This window comes from Myotis daubentonii, chromosome X (assembly GCF_963259705.1).
Source record: "Myotis daubentonii chromosome X, mMyoDau2.1, whole genome shotgun sequence".
In the NCBI taxonomy this organism is placed as follows: Eukaryota; Metazoa; Chordata; class Mammalia; order Chiroptera; family Vespertilionidae; genus Myotis; species Myotis daubentonii.
In genome coordinates, this window is record NC_081861.1 from 110,026,969 (window position 1) to 110,049,611 (window position 22,643).

The 22,643-nt window shown below is 41.5% G+C and overlaps 2 protein-coding genes across 2 annotated transcripts; both read right to left on the reverse strand.

Moving 5' to 3' along the window:
- Window positions 1-2,480: 2,480 nt before the first annotated feature.
- Window positions 2,481-4,082, reverse strand: LOC132223603 (protein FAM47A-like). The gene is made up of 2 exons (XM_059678699.1): window positions 3,348-4,082; window positions 2,481-3,248 (listed from the first exon to the last, which is right to left on the reverse strand). Exons 1-2 carry the CDS (start codon window positions 4,080-4,082, stop codon window positions 2,481-2,483), a joined length of 1,503 nt encoding a protein of 500 aa, XP_059534682.1.
- Window positions 4,083-15,192: 11,110 nt separating this feature from the next.
- On the reverse strand, window positions 15,193-16,794 carry LOC132223604 (protein FAM47A-like). Its single transcript, XM_059678700.1, has 2 exons — window positions 16,060-16,794; window positions 15,193-15,960 (listed from the first exon to the last, which is right to left on the reverse strand). Exons 1-2 carry the CDS (start codon window positions 16,792-16,794, stop codon window positions 15,193-15,195), a joined length of 1,503 nt encoding a protein of 500 aa, XP_059534683.1.
- Between the last annotated feature and the right edge of the window lie 5,849 nt (window positions 16,795-22,643).

The following is a 22,643-nucleotide window of genomic DNA, read 5'->3' on the forward strand; positions in this document are numbered from 1 at the left end:
ACCAGAAATCTATGGCATTTTTATACACCAATAATGGACTCTCAGAAAGGGAAACCAAACAAACAACCACATTTACCGTTGAAATAAAAAAAAAAATTTAGATACTTAGGAATAAGCTTAGCCAAGTAGATAAAAGACCTGTACTAGGAAAACTACAGGACATTGAAAAGGGAGATACAGGAAGATACAAGCAAGTGGAAGAATATACCGTGTTCATGGATTGGTAGAATCAACATCATTACAATGTCCATAGTACCCAGGCAGTCTACAGATTCAATGCAATCTCCATTAAAATACCAACAGCATATTTCACAGTTAGAACAAATGCTCCAAACTTTTATATAGAATCAAAAAATACCCCAAACAGCTTAGCAGTATTGAGAAAGAAAATCAAAGTTGGAGGAGTCAAATTCCAGATTTCCAGTTATACTACAAAGCCAATGTACTCAAAGCTGCCTGGTATTGGCACAAGGACAGACATATGCACCAATGGAACAGAACAGAGAACCCAGAAATCAACACAAGTCATTATGTTCAATATGTGACAAGGGAGGCAAGAGCATACAATGGAGTTAAAATAGTCTCTTAAATAAATGGTGTTGGGAAAATTGGACAAAAACATGCAAGAAAAAATGAAACTAGAACACCAAGTTACACCATACAGAAAAATAAACTCAAATGGATGAAGGACTTAAATATAAGTCGGGAAACCACAAAAATCCTAGAAGAATCCACAGGCAGCAAAATCTCAGACATTTCTTGTAGCACTATGTTTATGGCTACAACTCCTAGGACAATGGAAATTAAGGAGAGAATAAATGGGACTACATCAAAATAAAAAAGCTTCTGCACAGCAAATGAAACCATCAATAAAATAAAAATAGTGCCCACTGCATGGGAAGACATACTTGCCAACGATACATCTAAGGAGTTAACCTCCAAAATCTACACGAAACTCATACATCTTAACAAAAGGAAGATAAACAGTTGAATTAAAAATGGGCAAAGGATCTAAATAGACACTTCTCCTAAATGGACACACAGAGGGCCAAATGGCATATGAAAAAGTGCTTAAGGTCACTGATCATCCAAGAGGTGCAAATAAAAAGGACAGTGAGGTGCCACCTCACACCTGTTAGAATGGCTATCATCAATTAATCCACAAATGACAAGTGTTGTCAAGGATGTGGAAAAAAGGGAACCCTGGTGCACTGCCAGTGGGAATACAGACTGGTGCAGCCACTGTGGAAAACAGTTTGGAGTTTCATCAAAAAATTAAAAATGGAACTGCCATTTGACCCAGAGATCCAACTTCTAGGATTATATCCCAAGAAATCAGAAAACACCAATCTGAAAGAATATATGCTCCCCTATGTTCATAGCAGCACAATTGACAATAGCTAAGATTTGGAAACAGCCTAAGTGCCCATCAGCTGATTAATGGATTAAAAATGGTGGTACGACTATTCAATGGAATACTATGCAGCTGAGAAAAGAAAGAACTCTTACCATTTGCAGCAGCATGGATGGTCCTAGGGCACATTATGCTAAGTGAAATATGCCAGTGGGAGAAAGAGCCATATCACATGATCTCACTCATATGTGAAATATAACTAACAACAGAAACTGATGAAAAAAATAGACCTAGAGACATAGAAACATGGAACACACTGTCAACCCTCAGAGGGAAAGCAGGAAGGGGAATAGGGGGGAAGAATTCAACCAATGAACTCATGTTCATATATGCATAACCCATGGACACAGACTATGGGGTGGTGCAGACTGGGGGTAGGGGTGTAGGAGAGGGCACTAGGGGTAAAAAAAAAGGGGACATATATAACACTTTGAGCAATAAAAAGAAAAGAAAATGCCAACTCTAACCAGCCGGGGCAAGGGGCGGCAGTTGTTCTAGTCTCTGGTTGTCTGGTTGTCCTGACATTTTGGTCACTGGATTTAATTATATAAGATTTTTACTGATTTTCAGAGAAGGAGAGGAAGAGAGAGAAACATCAGTGTTGAGAGAGAATCATTAATCAGCTGCATCCTGCATGCACCCCCACTGAGGACCGAGCCTGCTCCCCAGGCATATGCCCTCACCTGGAATCAAACCATGACCTCCTGGTTCATAGGTCAATGCTCAAACACTGAGCCACATCGGCTGGGCAACAAGATCTTTTGTAAATAATTCTTTTATTTATGGTTATTTTTAATGAATAATTGACATAAATATATAGTACTCCTAATGCAATCAAAACCAAGAGGAGTATGTGTAAATATTGACTTCATAGTTGGTAAAATACATAACACATTGATGAACCCAAGCAGAAGCTCATTCAGAAAGTTTTATTAGCAATAGGTGTTAAAATTTACAGATATTGTGGAATCAAATTGTCCATACACAGTGAGGCACTCATGGTGAATTCTGACTTATGTTCAAATGAGAGACACACTAGCCAAGTGAACAGTAAATAGAAAATTGTCTAATCCTCTTTGTCCCCTGAATCCTCCTCTTTGGGTTTGGAGAGGAGTTTCATTACTCGGTGTATAGGAGTCTTCACAGACTCATAGTTCCATCCCTTCCTCATAAACATCTTCTCAATCACACCTGGCATCCTGTAGCCCTTGCTTACAATGAAATCTTTGAAGGCAATTGGTCCATAAAGTTCATCAATAATGTCTGGTTCAAGATGCCTTCCATCGGTCAAATGTTCCTTGTCAGGGACGACTTTAGGGTCGGGCAGAGGCTGGCCATTGACCAGCTTTTTCCAGGATTTGGGGTCCAGGTACCATGCTCCATACCTTATCTTCTCCCGTTTGGGTTTATGAGGGTCTTCTGGTTTTCGGAGTTTCCTTTGCCAGTTACCTTCCTGCAGGGAGAATTTTCTCTGCTGTATGTCATCTAGCTGTTTGCAGGGCCTTATCTTCAAAGGAAGCTGGCTTATTTTCTTTATTTTGACTGTATTATGGGTGAGTGGGACCTCTAAGTCAACCTCAAACTGTTTCATGAGGTCCTCTTCAACAATGCCTATGTCTCCAAAATTATCATCGATCCATCTGCAGAATTCACGAATTCTTCTTCTTGATTTTTGGAGCCCAAGATCTTTGGGAATATCCGTTGTGCATTTTGCATTTGTCTCTTCCTCAGGAAACAAACTGAATAAATATGACTGGAGGCTCTCCTTGGCCGTTTGCACGTGGGTTTGGTCTTCAGGTTCCAGGTTGTCCTCCTCGGGAGGTTCCAGGTTGAGCTTCCAGGAAGATACGGGGTGGACTGCCTGGGGAGGCTCCAGTTTCACGGCCTGGGGAGGCTCCAGGATCCCTGCCTGGGGAGGCTCCAGGTTCGCTGCCTGGGGAGGCTCCAGGTTGGTCTGCTCAGGATGTTCTTCACACAGGTGTGTGGGGGTCTTCTTTCTTTCCTTGGTGCCCTCACAATGTGCCCACGTGTCCTCCAGCTTCCTGTCAGGATCTAGCACTTCCAGGACCTTGAGGAGGAGGTCTGGAGGGAGAGCTTCCTCCAGATTCAGGCAGTTCGCCAGGGACTGCTGGGTCAGGCTGGCTTCAATGTTCTCTACAAAGGCCTTCCGTGCTCGCTGGGCTGGCGAGAGCTTGGAACACAGGTCCGCTCCCGTGGGCGGCTGCCTGTGAATCTTTTTGGGCGGAGGGCGGGGAATTCTATGAGCAATCATGGGGAGAAAGCCTTCCCGAGGGCCACGAGTGATCACATCTTCAGCAGATGGACAGCCCGTTCTGAAGTCGTCCAGTCCCTCCTTCACAAATACCCACCGCCGGCTGTCCATGGAGGTGGGGCACTTCCCAAGCTGCTTGTTCTGCCTGCAGAGATAGCGGGAAGGCAACCTGTCCCTGTCCTTGAACCAGGGCTTACATTCCATGCCCAGGGGCAAGGGCTCCAGCGGCGCCGGCCCTAGCAGCCACTTCTTGCTGGGCTCCGGCTTTTTGTCGAGCTTCGGCCCTGACTGCCACGGCTTGATCAGCCCCGACTCTATGAGCGCCTTCTTCCTCAGGTCCGACTTTAGCAGCCACCCCTTGTGGGGCTCCGGTAAGGGCCACTGCTGGCACGCCATGGCGCCCTTGGACCAGACGGCCTCAGGGGTTTGTTGTCCCAGCGCCCCCGTTGCTAGGAGACCATTGCCTGGTACTGACTCATTCTTATTCTTTCCTGAGGCGGGTCAGCACGCGCCCCTGCACAGACTGCATTGTCCCGGAATGGCCTGCAAGGTTGCGTTCTTGCTTGTGGTAGAGAACTGTTCCCGTGTATGGGCACACCACAGGTCAGCTGCCCATTCATCTTTTTTTTTTTTTTTAAATATTTTATTGATTTTTTACAGAGAGGAAGGGAGAGAGATAGAGAGTTAGAAACATCGATGAGAGAGAAACATCGATCAGCTGCCTCCTGCACATCTCCTACTGGGGATGTGCCCGCAACCCAGGTACATGCCCTTGACCGGAATCGAACCTGGGACCTTTCAGTCCGCAGGCCGACGCTCTATCCACTGAGCCAAGCCGGTTTCGGCCCCATTCATCTTTTGATGGACTTTTGGATTGATTCCAGTTTGAGGCTGTTTCGAAATCATGGGGTCACGAATATTTCACGTGTTCACATCGTCATACAAGTACTTTCATTTCTCCTGGATAAATTATAGGTAACAACTGAAAGGCGGGAGCTTCTGAGAGCCATGTTTTTTCTATGTACTCACAGCCGTCAGGTTTTGATATTTGCCCAAATATGGGTGAGGTGAGTGAGGCATTGGGTGTACAACTTCAGATGGCACCCAAAATCCCCCTCAGAAATCAAGATCAATTATCTCTTAAGGTAACATTTCAACATAATCAGAAAAACAGTGCCATATTAAAGCCTGAGGACAAAGGATAGTTCAGTGCCCTACTACCGATCCTATCTTTATTTCAAAGCCATGTGTTGTTCACCATCCATTTTCTTTTCACAAATAATATTTGCCCTTTTTAGATACTGTTGTGTTTCTTGGAAACAGTTTGGTTCTTTGGGATCCCTTTCAAGATTTGATTTATAATAAACAGAGCCGTTCCCTGTGATAGTACATGGCGAAATACTGTTATACCATGTGGTATGGTTAAGTAACTGTTCCTCACTACTGAAGCAAGACCCTTCCACGTAAATTATTCAATGCCTGTGCATCTAGTCTGGCTGACAGTAAAGGTCACTATTGCAGGCCCTGTGTGAATATCAGTTATCAAGAATCCTTCCCAGTGGTTTCTTTCCTGGCTTCTAATAATGTATTCACACACAAGCTGATCAGTAATCCCCGGAATCATTCTTGTGGCGTGCAAGATTCTGGAGTTCCCTCTCTTTCTCTCATTTTGCTCTCTGGTTGTCTGCCTTGAGATCTCTACCCACCTTGTTCTCTGTGGTGTCTTAGCTCCATCTCCTCTACATAGCGTGACTGCTGGTCTTTGCCTCTCTGCCTGTGGCCTAGAAACGGAAGGAATGTGGAGCCATCAGAGGAGTCACCTCATTTATTTCCTATCTGTGAGGCATCTGTCCCTGCTTCCTGATGTCCAGTGTCTTTCATAATTTTATCTTATTTTATTTCATTATTTTTTTCAGGTGTTCCAGGGCATATATCTGATCCCTGTTACTCTACTTTGGCCAGGAGAGAAAATATAATTTACTTTTTTTTGTTTTGTCTCCCTCAATTTGTGAGTCAGTCTGCCTTTTCAAAGGTCTCCCACGACTTCCAAGCCATCATGGGGAGAAAGCCCTCCGGAGGGCCACGAGTGTTCACATCTTCAGGAGATGGACAGCCCTTTGTGAAGTCGGGCTGTCCATCTCCTGGTACCGTAAATTCTTGCTATTCTCCGTGATTAGAAATTGTAGATCACACCCGCATTATTGAAACAAATGCCTCTTTTAAAATCCATACCAACCAATTTTTCTTTTTCCCCTAATACTCAGGATAAGCATCTTCTAAAAATTCCAAAAAATAAATAGTAAACTCCTTAGCATGTCGCATTAGGTGTTTTACAGTTTCAATGCAGCATGGGTTTTTCTTGGTCATAGCCAATAATACACTAATACACACATTACAGATTAGATGTAATTCTTCAACCATGGCAGCAACTTGAATCTTGTCCTCAAATACATTTTTTATTCATTTACTTATTCAGCATACATTGGTTCAGTTCTCCTTTTGTATGAGGCAGTGTGTCCAATATGCAAACTATTGCAATTAAAGATACAAACACCATACTCTCCTTATAAGAAAATTCCCATCAATTTTTGCCATCTGATTATTTTAAAGATTTTCTTCAGACTTCACCCTTGAAGTACATTCTTTCTGAGTAAGTGTTAAGTGAGGTAGGCTGAGATTGCAAATCAATGAAATAGAATTAAATACATTAATACAGCTAGGAAGACTTAAGTGGTTGGTATAAGTTAAAATATGAAGCTAAGGAATAGAAAATCAGTGACCACGATTCAATGGGAACTCAATCTATTCTAGAAGTCATTGCTTGTAAATTAATATTATTATTAATATCATTATTAATATTAATATTATTGTTTCCTGCAGTAGGAAGCACTGGGAGAATATCTCCATTTAAGGATAAGAACGAGGTGACATTTTCATAGGAAAAATGATACGTAGCCAAAGGTAATGACCAGTATATTCAAACCCCTTTAAAAGTTCACTATTGTCCCCATTTGTCATGTGACATATACCTTTTCCAAAGAGGAAAGATAGATATGCAACAGAAATTACATGTACCCGTTATCGAAATTGTCAAGTGAATCCTAGCTGTTTTGGATCATTGGATAGCAGTGATGTTGAACCTATGACACGCGAACTCATTTTTTTGGTTGATTTTTCTTTGTTAAATGGCATTTAAATATATAAAATAATAATCAAACATATAAATCTTCCTTGTACTATGGTTGCAAATGTCAAAAAATTCCTATATGTGACATGGCACCAGAGTTAAGTTAGGGTTTTTCAAAATGCTGACATGCCGAGCTCAAAAGGTTCTCCAAGAGCCTCAGCCTGGGGACTGAAGTGTCCCTGGTAACATTTTGGTGAAGGTCACGTAATCAGGGTGGTGCAGGCAAGAAGGCTCAATCCCCAGTAGGGGCCATCAAGAGGCAGCTGATCAATGATTCTCTCTCATCACTGATGTTTCTATCCCTCTTTCCCTCTCCCTATCTCTCTAAATATATATATATATATATATATATATATATATATATATATATATATATATATATTTAAAAATTAGCCAATGAAATATAATGAATGAGCATCAGGTGTTCCAAATAATGTTTCTAGAGCTCTCTTCACTCTTAAATACATGAGGTTACATTACTGTATGAACATAAGCATCTTCCAAGTATTCATCCTACACTGGCTATGGCAGCTAACATTAGGAAATATGGCTATTGAAAAAGAGCCTGCTGTAGTTGTTTACCATCTCCCAAAGCAAATATTTCTGAAGAGTGATTACTGATGTAGAGTACTTATCTTTCTCCATTGTCCCATTTTTTGCTTCTTAAATAGACAGCATGTGAAGATTGTGTCTTACAGGTAGTTGTTACCATAACTTCGATCACATATAATAAGCACATTTAAGATAATACTGATACCTTGTAATATAGCAACATTTTTCAACATCAGATTATTCCAGAAACTTCCCCTTTTAGTTTTCATTTTTTTTTAAATATATTTTATTGATTTTTTTACAGAGAGGAAGGGAGAGAGATAGAGAGTTAGAAACATCGATGAGAGAGAAACATCGATCGGCTGCCTCCTGCACATCTCCTACTGGGGATGTGCCAGCAACCCAGGTACATGCCCTTGACCGGAATCGAACCTGGGACCTTTCAGTCCGCAGGCCGACGCTCTATCCACTGAGCAAAACCGGTTTCAGCAGTTTTCATTTTTTTAAAAATCAAAATGACATTGTTTCTGGATCTTTTTTTTTTCATGGATTTATTTTGTTCATTAGATTCCACATATGAGTGAGATCATGTGATACTTACCTTACTCTGACGGGCTTATTTCGTTTAGCATAATACTCTCCAGCTCAATCCATGCTGTTGCAAATATTTCTATCTTGCAAGTGCTTGATCTGTCCTCTAATTGTTTCCTTCTATAGTAGACATTTTATTTTACTTTTATAAATCTATTTTCTTCCCTTAAAAATCTGAGAATAGGAATTTGAATTTTTGGTGAAATTATCTTTTATTTCAATATTTTATCTGAGTTTTCCCGCAAAATGACATAGTTTTGTGTGTTTATTGTGATCTTCTATTTTACCTTCCTCATACATCTGGCAAACCTTTTTCATTTATATATATGAATAAAGGACTTACTTGATTCACCTCAGTAAGTAGCATGGATCAGATCTAGAATTGTGATGTCCATTTCACTACCAGTGTTTTGCTCAAAATGGGAAAGTGGAGTGTGTCAGTTATTCACTTTCTTTCTCCTTCGGGGATACTTGGCATAGAGTTTACAGGTAGGATAGGAACACTTTCTGATGCCAAAGAAAACACAATATTTCTCACATTGGAACACTAGTGTTTTTTCCTTCAGGAAAATGGGTCCTATTGTTTCCCTTCTCTGCAGGTCTGTAATTGTCTTCCATTCATTCACTGTCTTGGAGTGTAGTTAGGGAGATTAAAAGGCTCAGATGCCAAAGACCTTTACTGTCCTATGTAAGGAGGCATGGGGTAGGGTTAGAGCTGAGCAAGTTAAAACAGACCTGCTCTTCACAGAGCAGCTATTTACTATCACAATTGACCAAGGACCATCCGCAGTATTGCAATTTCATTTACTCTGTCCTTAGATTAAGGGGTCTCCATCTTGCTACCCAGATTAACAAATGTTAATATTTGCATATTTTAGTAAACCAAAACTGTAGGTTAAATACAAGAATCCTTTCTTTTAATCCCTGCCCAATCCCATTCTATACACCCTTTTTCCAGAGGTAAGCACACCTGTGATTTTAAGGATATGTTTTATACGTTGAGCATGAACATTCATCCACATTCAAAGGGCTGAACACCATCCACCTGACTTCACCCTCATATACATTGTTTATAAGGGGTAGGTTAATTTTGTGTTTTCCCAGGTGCCATGGAATACTTCCTCCTCCATCCAGGGTCCCATGGAATACCTCCTCTATCCATCAGGGTCCTATGGAATTCCTCCTCCCTCCTCCATCACAGTCCTATGGAATCCCTTCTCAAACCTCCATCTGGGTCCGATTGAATCCCTTCTCCCTCCATCAGGGTCCTATGGAATCCCTCTTTCCTCCTCCATCAAGATCCTATGGAATCCCTTCTCCATCCATCAGGGTCCTGTAAATCCCTCCTCCCTACCTCCATCAGGGCCTTATGGAATCCTTCCTCCCTCCATCCAGGGTCCAATGGAATCCCTCCTCCCTCCATCCAGGGTCCTATGGAATCCCTCCTCCCTCCATCCAGGGTCCTATGGAATCCCTCCTCTATCAATCAGAGTCCTATGGAATTCCTCCTCCCTCCATCAGGGTCCTATGGAATCCCTCCTCCCTCCTCCATCAGGGTCCTATGGAATCCCTCCTCCCACCATCAGGGTCCTATGGAATCCTTCCTCTCTCCATCAGGGTCCTATGGAATCCCTCCTCCCTCCATCAGGGTCCTATGGAATCCCTCCTCCCTCCGTCAGGGTCCTATCGAATCCCTCCTCCCTCCTCCATCCAGGGTCCCGAGATGCACCTAATTGAGTCCTTGGTGGAGACTCCTGGATAGCTGTTTTAAAACTGGAATGTGAGGGATTTGCTCAGAGGAATCAGAGAAAGACCTTTATTTGTTTAAGAACCAATGACTTTATTTGAAGAGACAATGAACCTTGAACACGGAACTGAGGTGCCCGTTTTTCATGGACTATATGGCCATCGGCATCAAGGAATTCTTACCATTTACAACAGCATAGATGGAACTAGAGAGCATTATGCTAAGTGAAATAAGTCAGTTGGAGAAAGGTCAATATCATATGATGTCACTCATTTGTGGAATATAATGAACATGAACTGATGAACAAACATAGAAACAGAGTCATAGAAGCCTCGAACAGACTGTCTAACTCAGCTGTGGGCAAACTACGGCCGGCGGGCCGGATCTGGCCCGTTTGAAATGAATAAACTAAAACAAAACAAAACAAAACAAAACAACAACAAAACAAACAAACAAACAAAAAAACGTACCCTTTTATGTAATGATGTTTACTTTGAATTTATATTAGTTCACACAAACACTCCATCCATGCTTTTGTTCCGGCCCTCCGGTCCAGTTTAAGAACCCACTGTGGCCCTCGAGTCAAAAACTTTGCCCACCCCTGGTCTAACCCATGAGGGAAAGCAGGGGGTGAGGAGATAAGAGATCAACCAAAGGACTTGTATGCATGCATATGAGAATAACCAATGGACACCAACTGTAAGGGGAGGTGAGGGCATGTACTGGTAGGTGGGCAAAGGTGGGGAGAGGTCAACATGGAAAAAGGAGACATATGAAATACTTTAAACAATAAAGAATTTAAATTAAATAAAATCAAATCACTTTTACATAAAAAGTAAATGAAGAATGACATAGCAGCCATAAAGAACACAATGGAAGGATTAAAGAATAGACTAAAAGAAGCTGAGGACAAAATCAGCATGTTAGAAGACAAAGTATAAATAGATGCCCAAGTTGAGCAGCAACTGAAAAAAAAAATTTAAAAATCAGAAGGAGAGTCTACAGGAGCTTTGGGACAATTGGAAACAATACAACATGTGCATAATAGTTGTGGCAGAAGAAGAGTGGCTGAGCAAGGAATAGAAATATTTTTAGAAGAAACAATGACAGAAAACTTTCCAGACTTGGGGGAGAAATCAAGTCACACAAAGCCAAGAAGCACAGAGAGTCCCAAGCAAGATGAACCCAAAAAGACCCAAACCAAGACACGTCGTAATTAAATTGGCAAATGTAAAAGACAAAGAATCTTAAAGGCTGCAAGAGAGAGACAAAGTTACGTAAAAGGGATGTCCACTATCAACTGATTTCTCAACAGAAACACGCCAGGCCAGAAGGTAATAGAATGAAGTATATAAACTGATGCAAAGCAAACTACTGATTTGAATAATGCTCTAAACAGCAAAGCTATCATTCAAAATTTAAGGTGAAATTTGGAGATTCACAGACAAAAAAACAAAACAAACAAACAAACAAACAAACAAAAACCCAAACAAACAAACAAAAACAACAACTATGGGAGTTTATCACCACCTATACAGCTATGCAAAATATGCTAAAGGGGCTGTTGTAGAGAAGAAATAGAAAGGGAGAAAGAGAAAGCAAAACAGGCTCAAAGAATAAAGATGGCAACAAATTATGACCTATCCATAATAACCTTAAACGTAAATGGATTAAATTCCCCAAATAAAACACAGGGTAGCTGAATGGATAAGAAATCATGACTCATATACATACTATCTAAAACAGACCCACCTCAGAACAATGGACTCACACAGACTGAACATGAAGAAATTGTAAAAAAATCTTCAAGCAAATTGAAACGAAAAAACAAAACAAAACAAAACAAAAAACCTGTGGTAGCAATACCTATATCTGAGAAAAATACACCTCAAAGTGAAGGTCATAACTAGAGGTAAGGAAAGCCACTTCATAATATTAAGGGTATTGATACAACAAAAGTATTTAACTCTGGTAAACATATATGTACCCAATACAGGAGCATCCAAATACATAAACAAAACTTCTGGAAGGTATCAAGGGAGAGATCAACAGCAACACAATCACAGTAGGAGACTTTCATACCCATTGACATCCATGGATAAATTAATGAGAAAACCTGAATAGTCATAAAAAAAAAAAAACTCCCTGCAAACACACTCTGGACGAGATGCCTTCACAGAGAAGTTTTACCAAACATTGAAAGAATGAACACCTATCCTCCTCAAACTATTCCAAAATTCAGAAAGAAGGAATACTTCCAAGCTCTTTCTTTGAGGCCAGCATTACCCTATTCCAAAAACCAGATAAAGACAGTACAAAGAAAGAGAATTACAGGACAATATCCCTGATGAACATAGTGGCTAAAATCCTCAACAAAATTTTAGAAACTCGGATCCAGCAATACCTTAGAAAGATCATACACCATGAACAATTGTTCTTCCAGGGATGCAAGGCCAGTACAATATCCACAAATCAATAAATGTGATACATCGCATAAACAAGCTGAAAGATAAAAACCACATGATCATATCAATAGACGCAGAGAAAGCATTTGACAAAATCCAATGGGACAAAAATCCCTTTTTTAAATAAAAACTCTCAACAAAGTGGGAGTAGAGGGCTCATACCTCAACATAATAAAATCCTTCTATGACAAACCTACAGGCAGCATCATACTTAATGGACAAAAGCTTAAACCATTTCAAATAGGGACAAGAACAAGACCAGGATGCCCACTTTCACCACTCCTATTCTACATAGTACTAGAAGTACTAGCTTTTGCAATCAGACAACAAGAAGAAATGAAAGGCATTCAAATTGTAAAGGAGGAAGTAAAACTGTCACTATTTGCTGATAACATGATAGTATGCAAAGAAAACCCTAAAGACTCCATCAGAAAACTAGTAGATTTAACTAATGAATTTGGCAGCATAGCAGGATATAAAATTAACCAGAAATCTATGGCATTTTTATACACCAATAATGGACTCTCAGAAAGGGAAACCAAACAAACAACCACATTTACCGTTGAAATAAAAAAAAAATTTAGATACTTAGGAATAAGCTTAGCCAAGTAGATAAAAGACCTGTACTAGGAAAACTACAGGACATTGAAAAGGGAGATACAGGAAGATACAAGCAAGTGGAAGAATATACCGTGTTCATGGATTGGTAGAAGCAACATCATTACAATGTTCATAGTACCCAGGCAGTGTACAGATTCAATGCAATCTCCATTAAAATACCAACAGCATATTTCACAGTTAGAACAAATGCTCCAAACTTTTATATAGAATCAAAAAATACCCCAAACAGCTTAGCAGTATTGAGAAAGAAAATCAAAGTTGGAGGAGTCAAATTCCAGATTTCCAGTTATACTACAAAGCCAATGTACTCAAAGCTGCCTGGTATTGGCACAAGGACAGACATATGCACCAATGGAACAGAACAGAGAACCCAGAAATCAACACAAGTCATTATGTTCAATATGTGACAAGGGAGGCAAGAGCATACAATGGAGTTAAAATAGTCTCTTAAATAAATGGTGTTGGGAAAATTGGACAAAAACATGCAAGAAAAAATGAAACTAGAACACCAAGTTACACCATACAGAAAAATAAACTCAAATGGATGAAGGACTTAAATATAAGTCGGGAAACCACAAAAATCCTAGAAGAATCCACAGGCAGCAAAATCTCAGACATTTCTTGTAGCACTATGTTTATGGCTACAACTCCTAGGACAATGGAAATTAAGGAGAGAATAAATGGGACTACATCAAAATAAAAAAGCTTCTGCACAGCAAATGAAACCATCAATAAAATAAAAATAGTGCCCACTGCATGGGAAGACATACTTGCCAACGATACATCTAAGGAGTTAACCTCCAAAATCTACACGAAACTCATACATCTTAACAAAAGGAAGATAAACAGTTGAATTAAAAATGGGCAAAGGATCTAAATAGACACTTCTCCAAAATGGACACACAGAGGGCCAAATGGCATATGAAAAAGTGCTTAAGGTCACTGATCATCCAAGAGGTGCAAATAAAAAGGACAGTGAGGTGCCACCTCACACCTGTTAGAATGGCTATCATCAATTAATCCACAAATGACAAGTGTTGTCAAGGATGTGGAAAAAAGGGAACCCTGGTGCACTGCCAGTGGGAATACAGACTGGTGCAGCCACTGTGGAAAACAGTTTGGAGTTTCATCAAAAAATTAAAAATGGAACTGCCATTTGACCCAGAGATCCAACTTCTAGGATTATATCCCAAGAAATCAGAAAACACCAATCTGAAAGAATATATGCTCCCCTATGTTCATAGCAGCACAATTGACAATAGCTAAGATTTGGAAACAGCCTAAGTGCCCATCAGCTGATTAATGGATTAAAAATGGTGGTACGACTATTCAATGGAATACTATGCAGCTGAGAAAAGAAAGAACTCTTACCATTTGCAGCAGCATGGATGGTCCTAGGGCACATTATGCTAAGTGAAATATGCCAGTGGGAGAAAGAGCCATATCACATGATCTCACTCATATGTGAAATATAACTAACAACAGAAACTGATGAAAAAAATAGACCTAGAGACATAGAAACATGGAACACACTGTCAACCCTCAGAGGGAAAGCAGGAAGGGGAATAGGGGGGAAGAATTCAACCAATGAACTCATGTTCATATATGCATAACCCATGGACACAGACTATGGGGTGGTGCAGACTGGGGGTAGGGGTGTAGGAGAGGGCACTAGGGGTAAAAAAAAAAGGGACATATATAACACTTTGAGCAATAAAAAGAAAAGAAAAAAGCCAACTCTAACCAGCCGGGGCAAGGGGCGGCAGTTGTTCTAGTCTCTGGTTGTCTGGTTGTCCTGATATTTTGGTCACTGGATTTAATTATATAAGATTTTTACTGATTTTCAGAGAAGGAGAGGAAGAGAGAGAAACATCAGTGTTGAGAGAGAATCATTAATCAGCTGCATCCTGCATGCACCCCCACTGAGGACCGAGCCTGCTCCCCAGGCATATGCCCTCACCTGGAATCAAACCATGACCTCCTGGTTCATAGGTCAATGCTCAAACACTGAGCCACATCGGCTGGGCAACAAGATCTTTTGTAAGTAATTCTTTTATTTATGGTTATTTTTAATGAATAATTGACATAAATATATAGTACTCCTAATGCAATCAAAACCAAGAGGAGTATGTGTAAATATTGACTTCATAGTTGGTAAAATACATAACACATTGATGAACCCAAGCAGAAGCTCATTCAGAAAGTTTTATTAGCAATAGGTGTTAAAATTTACAGATATTGTGGAATCAAATTGTCCATACACAGTGAGGCACTCATGGTGAATTCTGACTTATGTTCAAATGAGAGACACACTAGCCAAGTGAACAGTAAATAGAAAATTGTCTAATCCTCTTTGTCCCCTGAATCCTCCTCTTTGGGTTTGGAGAGGAGTTTCATTACTCGGTGTATAGGAGTCTTCACAGACTCATAGTTCCATCCCTTCCTCATAAACATCTTCTCAATCACACCTGGCATCCTGTAGCCCTTGCTTACAATGAAATCTTTGAAGGCAATTGGTCCATAAAGTTCATCAATAATGTCTGGTTCAAGATGCCTTCCATCGGTCAAATGTTCCTTGTCAGGGACGACTTTAGGGTCGGGCAGAGGCTGGCCATTGACCAGCTTTTTCCAGGATTTGGGGTCCAGGTACCATGCTCCATACCTTATCTTCTCCCGTTTGGGTTTATGAGGGTCTTCTGGTTTTCGGAGTTTCCTTTGCCAGTTACCTTCCTGCAGGGAGAATTTTCTCTGCTGTATGTCATCTAGCTGTTTGCAGGGCCTTATCTTCAAAGGAAGCTGGCTTATTTTCTTTATTTTGACTGTATTATGGGTGAGTGGGACCTCTAAGTCAACCTCAAACTGTTTCATGAGGTCCTCTTCAACAATGCCTATGTCTCCAAAATTATCATCGATCCATCTGCAGAATTCACGAATTCTTCTTCTTGATTTTTGGAGCCCAAGATCTTTGGGAATATCCGTTGTGCATTTTGCATTTGTCTCTTCCTCAGGAAACAAACTGAATAAATATGACTGGAGGCTCTCCTTGGCCGTTTGCACGTGGGTTTGGTCTTCAGGTTCCAGGTTGTCCTCCTCGGGAGGTTCCAGGTTGAGCTTCCAGGAAGATACGGGGTGGACTGCCTGGGGAGGCTCCAGTTTCACGGCCTGGGGAGGCTCCAGGATCCCTGCCTGGGGAGGCTCCAGGTTCGCTGCCTGGGGAGGCTCCAGGTTGGTCTGCTCAGGATGTTCTTCACACAGGTGTGTGGGGGTCTTCTTTCTTTCCTTGGTGCCCTCACAATGTGCCCACGTGTCCTCCAGCTTCCTGTCAGGATCTAGCACTTCCAGGACCTTGAGGAGGAGGTCTGGAGGGAGAGCTTCCTCCAGATTCAGGCAGTTCGCCAGGGACTGCTGGGTCAGGCTGGCTTCAATGTTCTCTACAAAGGCCTTCCGTGCTCGCTGGGCTGGCGAGAGCTTGGAACACAGGTCCGCTCCCGTGGGCGGCTGCCTGTGAATCTTTTTGGGCGGAGGGCGGGGAATTCTATGAGCAATCATGGGGAGAAAGCCTTCCCGAGGGCCACGAGTGATCACATCTTCAGCAGATGGACAGCCCGTTCTGAAGTCGTCCAGTCCCTCCTTCACAAATACCCACCGCCGGCTGTCCATGGAGGTGGGGCACTTCCCAAGCTGCTTGTTCTGCCTGCAGAGATAGCGGGAAGGCAACCTGTCCCTGTCCTTGAACCAGGGCTTACATTCCATGCCCAGGGGCAAGGGCTCCAGCGGCGCCGGCCCTAGCAGCCACTTCTTGCTGGGCTCCGGCTTTTTGTCGAGCTTCGGCCCTGACTGCCACGGCTTGATCAGCCCCGACTCTATGAGCGCCTTCTTCCTCAGGTCCGACTTTAGCAGCCACCCCTTGTGGGGCTCCGGTAAGGGCCACTGCTGGCACGCCATGGCGCCCTTGGACCAGACGGCCTCAGGGGTTTGTTGTCCCAGCGCCCCCGTTGCTAGGAGACCATTGCCTGGTACTGACTCATTCTTATTCTTTCCTGAGGCGGGTCAGCACGCGCCCCTGCACAGACTGCATTGTCCCGGAATGGCCTGCAAGGTTGCGTTCTTGCTTGTGGTAGAGAACTGTTCCCGTGTATGGGCACACCACAGGTCAGCTGCCCATTCATCTTTTTTTTTTTTTTTAAATATTTTATTGATTTTTTACAGAGAGGAAGGGAGAGAGATAGAGAGTTAGAAACATCGATGAGAGAGAAACATCGATCAGCTGCCTCCTGCACATCTCCTACTGGGGATGTGCCCGCAACCCAGGTACATGCCCTTGACCGGAATCGAACCTGGGACCTTTCAGTCCGCAGGCCGACGCTCTATCCACTGAGCCAAGCCGGTTTCGGCCCCATTCATCTTTTGATGGACTTTTGGATTGATTCCAGTTTGAGGCTGTTTCGAAATCATGGGGTCACGAATATTTCACGTGTTCACATCGTCATACAAGTACTTTCATTTCTCCTGGATAAATTATAGGTAACAACTGAAAGGCGGGAGCTTCTGAGAGCCATGTTTTTTCTATGTACTCACAGCCGTCAGGTTTTGATATTTGCCCAAATATGGGTGAGGTGAGTGAGGCATTGGGTGTACAACTTCAGATGGCACCCAAAATCCCCCTCAGAAATCAAGATCAATTATCTCTTAAGGTAACATTTCAACATAATCAGAAAAACAGTGCCATATTAAAGCCTGAGGACAAAGGATAGTTCAGTGCCCTACTACCGATCCTATCTTTATTTCAAAGCCATGTGTTGTTCACCATCCATTTTCTTTTCACAAATAATATTTGCCCTTTTTAGATACTGTTGTGTTTCTTGGAAACAGTTTGGTTCTTTGGGATCCCTTTCAAGATTTGATTTATAATAAACAGAGCCGTTCCCTGTGATAGTACATGGCGAAATACTGTTATACCATGTGGTATGGTTAAGTAACTGTTCCTCACTACTGAAGCAAGACCCTTCCACGTAAATTATTCAATGCCTGTGCATCTAGTCTGGCTGACAGTAAAGGTCACTATTGCAGGCCCTGTGTGAATATCAGTTATCAAGAATCCTTCCCAGTGGTTTCTTTCCTGGCTTCTAATAATGTATTCACACACAAGCTGATCAGTAATCCCCGGAATCATTCTTGTGGCGTGCAAGATTCTGGAGTTCCCTCTCTTTCTCTCATTTTGCTCTCTGGTTGTCTGCCTTGAGATCTCTACCCACCTTGTTCTCTGTGGTGTCTTAGCTCCATCTCCTCTACATAGCGTGACTGCTGGTCTTTGCCTCTCTGCCTGTGGCCTAGAAACGGAAGGAATGTGGAGCCATCAGAGGAGTCACCTCATTTATTTCCTATCTGTGAGGCATCTGTCCCTGCTTCCTGATGTCCAGTGTCTTTCATAATTTTATCTTATTTTATTTCATTATTTTTTTCAGGTGTTCCAGGGCATATATCTGATCCCTGTTACTCTACTTTGGCCAGGAGAGAAAATATAATTTACTTTTTTTTGTTTTGTCTCCCTCAATTTGTGAGTCAGTCTGCCTTTTCAAAGGTCTCCCACGACTTCCAAGCCATCATGGGGAGAAAGCCCTCCGGAGGGCCACGAGTGTTCACATCTTCAGGAGATGGACAGCCCTTTGTGAAGTCGGGCTGTCCATCTCCTGGTACCGTAAATTCTTGCTATTCTCCGTGATTAGAAATTGTAGATCACACCCGCATTATTGAAACAAATGCCTCTTTTAAAATCCATACCAACCAATTTTTCTTTTTCCCCTAATACTCAGGATAAGCATCTTCTAAAAATTCCAAAAAATAAATAGTAAACTCCTTAGCATGTCGCATTAGGTGTTTTACAGTTTCAATGCAGCATGGGTTTTTCTTGGTCATAGCCAATAATACACTAATACACACATTACAGATTAGATGTAATTCTTCAACCATGGCAGCAACTTGAATCTTGTCCTCAAATACATTTTTTATTCATTTACTTATTCAGCATACATTGGTTCAGTTCTCCTTTTGTATGAGGCAGTGTGTCCAATATGCAAACTATTGCAATTAAAGATACAAACACCATACTCTCCTTATAAGAAAATTCCCATCAATTTTTGCCATCTGATTATTTTAAAGATTTTCTTCAGACTTCACCCTTGAAGTACATTCTTTCTGAGTAAGTGTTAAGTGAGGTAGGCTGAGATTGCAAATCAATGAAATAGAATTAAATACATTAATACAGCTAGGAAGACTTAAGTGGTTGGTATAAGTTAAAATATGAAGCTAAGGAATAGAAAATCAGTGACCACGATTCAATGGGAACTCAATCTATTCTAGAAGTCATTGCTTGTAAATTAATATTATTATTAATATCATTATTAATATTAATATTATTGTTTCCTGCAGTAGGAAGCACTGGGAGAATATCTCCATTTAAGGATAAGAACGAGGTGACATTTTCATAGGAAAAATGATACGTAGCCAAAGGTAATGACCAGTATATTCAAACCCCTTTAAAAGTTCACTATTGTCCCCATTTGTCATGTGACATATACCTTTTCCAAAGAGGAAAGATAGATATGCAACAGAAATTACATGTACCCGTTATCGAAATTGTCAAGTGAATCCTAGCTGTTTTGGATCATTGGATAGCAGTGATGTTGAACCTATGACACGCGAACTCATTTTTTTGGTTGATTTTTCTTTGTTAAATGGCATTTAAATATATAAAATAATAATCAAACATATAAATCTTCCTTGTACTATGGTTGCAAATGTCAAAAAATTCCTATATGTGACATGGCACCAGAGTTAAGTTAGGGTTTTTCAAAATGCTGACATGCCGAGCTCAAAAGGTTCTCCAAGAGCCTCAGCCTGGGGACTGAAGTGTCCCTGGTAACATTTTGGTGAAGGTCACGTAATCAGGGTGGTGCAGGCAAGAAGGCTCAATCCCCAGTAGGGGCCATCAAGAGGCAGCTGATCAATGATTCTCTCTCATCACTGATGTTTCTATCCCTCTTTCCCTCTCCCTATCTCTCTAAATATATATATATATATATATATGTATATATATATATATATATTTAAAAATTAGCCAATGAAATATAATGAATGAGCATCAGGTGTTCCAAATAATGTTTCTAGAGCTCTCTTCACTCTTAAATACATGAGGTTACATTACTGTATGAACATAAGCATCTTCCAAGTATTCATCCTACACTGGCTATGGCAGCTAACGTTAGGAAATATGGCTATTGAAAAAGAGCCTGCTGTAGTTGTTTACCATCTCCCAAAGCAAATATTTCTGAAGAGTGATTACTGATGTAGAGTACTTATCTTTCTCCATTGTCCCATTTTTTGCTTCTTAAATAGACAGCATGTGAAGATTGTGTCTTACAGGTAGTTGTTACCATAACTTTGATCACTTATAATAAGCACATTTAAGATAATACTGATACCTTGTAATATAGCAACATTTTTCAACATCAGATTATTCCAGAAACTTCCCCTTTTAGTTTTCATTTTTTTTAAAAAATCAAAATGACATTTTTTCTGGATCTATTTTTTTCATGGATTTATTTTGTTCATTAGATTCCACATATGAGTGAGATCATGTGATACTTACCTTTCTCTGACTGGCTTATTTCATTTAGCATAATACTCTCCAGGTCAATCCAAGGGTTGCAAATATTTCTATCTTGCAAGTGCTTGATCTGTCCTCTAATTGTTTCCTTCTATAGTAGACATTTTATTTTACTTTTATAAATCTATTTTCGTCCCTTAAAAATCTGAGAATAGGAATTTGAATTTTTGGATGAAATTATCTTTTATTTCTATATTTTATCTGAGTTTTCCTGCAAAATGACATAGTTTTGTGTGTTTATTGTGATCTTCTATTTTACCTTCCTCATACATCTGGCAAACCTTTTTCATTTATATATATGAATAAAGGACTTACTTGATTCACCTCAGTAAGTAGCATGGATCAGATCTAGAATTGTGATGTCCATTTCACTACCAGTGTTTTGCTCAAAATGGGGAAGTGGAGTGTGTCAGTTATTCACTTTCTTTCTCCTTCGGGGATACTTGGCATAGAGTTTACAGGTAGGATAGGAACACTTTCTGATGCCAAAGAAAACACAATATTTCTCACATTGGAACACTAGTGTTTTTTCCTTCAGGAAAATGGGTCCTATTGTTTCCCTTCTCTGCAGGTCTGTAATTGTCTTCCATTCATTCACTGTCTTGGAGTGTAGTTAGGGAGATTAAAAGGCTCAGATGCCAAAGACCTTTACTGTCCTATGTAAGGAGGCATGGGGTAGGGTTAGAGCTGAGCAAGTTAAAACAGACCTGCTCTTCACAGAGCAGCTATTTACTATCACAATTGACCAAGGACCATCCGCAGTATTGCAATTTCATTTACTCTGTCCTTAGATTAAGGGGTCTCCATCTTGCTACCCAGATTAACAAATGTTAATATTTGCATATTTTAGTAAACCAAAACTGTAGGTTAAATACAAGAATCCTTTCTTTTAATCCCTGCCCAATCCCATTCTATACACCCTTTTTCCAGAGGTAAGCACACCTGTGATTTTAAGGATATGTTTTATACGTTAAGCATGAACATTCATCCACATTCAAAGGGCTGAACACCATCCACCTGACTTCACCCTCATATACATTGTTTATAAGGGGTAGGTTAATTTTGTGTTTTCCCAGGTGCCATGGAATACTTCCTCCTCCATCCAGGGTCCCATGGAATACTTCCTCCTCCATGCAGGGTTCCACGGAATACCTCCTACTCCATGCAGGGTCCTATGGAATCCCTCCTACATCCCGCCCTCCATAAGGATCTTATGGAATCCCTCTTCTCTCCTTCCATCCAGGATCCTATGGAATCCCTCCTTCATCCTCAATCAGGGTCCTATGGAATCCCTCCTCCCTCCATCAGGATCCTATGGAATCCCTCCTATCTCCTTCCATCCAGGATCCTATGGAATCCCTCCTCCCTCCATCAGGACCCTATGGAATACGTCCTCACTCCTCCACCAGGGTCCGATGGAATCCCTCCTCCCTCCTCCATCATGGTCCGATGGAATCCCTCCACCCTCCATTAGGGTCCTATGGAATCCCTCCTCCCTCCTCCATCAGGATCCTATGGAATCCCTCCTCCATCCATCAGGGTCCTGTGGAATACTTCCTCCCTCCATCCTGGGTCCTATGGAATCCCTCCTCTATCCATCAGGGTCCTATGGAATTCCTCCTCCCTCCTCCATCACGGTCCTATGGAATCCATTCTCAAACCTCCATCTGGGTCCAATTGAATCCCTTCTCCCTCCATCAGGGTCCTATGGAATCCCTCTTTCCTCCTCCATCAAGATCCTATGGAATCCCTTCTCCATCCATCAGGGTCCTGTGAATCTCTCCTCCCTCCCTCCATCAGGGTCTTATGGTATCTCTCCTCCCTCCATCCAGGGTCCAATGGAATCCCTCCTCCCTCCATCCAGGGTCCTACGGAATCCCTCCTCTATCAATCAGAGTCCTATGGAATTCCTCCTCCCTCCATCAGGACCCTATGGAATACCTCCTCACTCCTCCATCAGGGTCCGATTGAATCCCTCCTCCCTCCATTAGGGTCCTATGGAATCCCTCCTCCCTCCTCCATCAGGATCCTATGGAATCCCTCCTCCATCCATCAGGGTCCTGTGGAATCCCTTCTCTATCCATCAGGGTCCTATGGAATTCCTCCTCCCTCCTCCATCACGGTCCTA

Coding starts and splice junctions, on each gene's coding strand:
- LOC132223603 (XM_059678699.1), bottom strand. CDS start 4,082: ATGGCGTGCCAGCAGTGGCCCTTACCGGAGCCCCACAAGGGGTGGCTG. Junction 3,249..3,347: donor CCAACCTGGAGCCTCCCCAG/GCAGCGAACCTG, acceptor TCTTCCTGGAAG/CTCAACCTGGAACCTCCCGA.
- LOC132223604 (XM_059678700.1), bottom strand. CDS start 16,794: ATGGCGTGCCAGCAGTGGCCCTTACCGGAGCCCCACAAGGGGTGGCTG. Junction 15,961..16,059: donor CCAACCTGGAGCCTCCCCAG/GCAGCGAACCTG, acceptor TCTTCCTGGAAG/CTCAACCTGGAACCTCCCGA.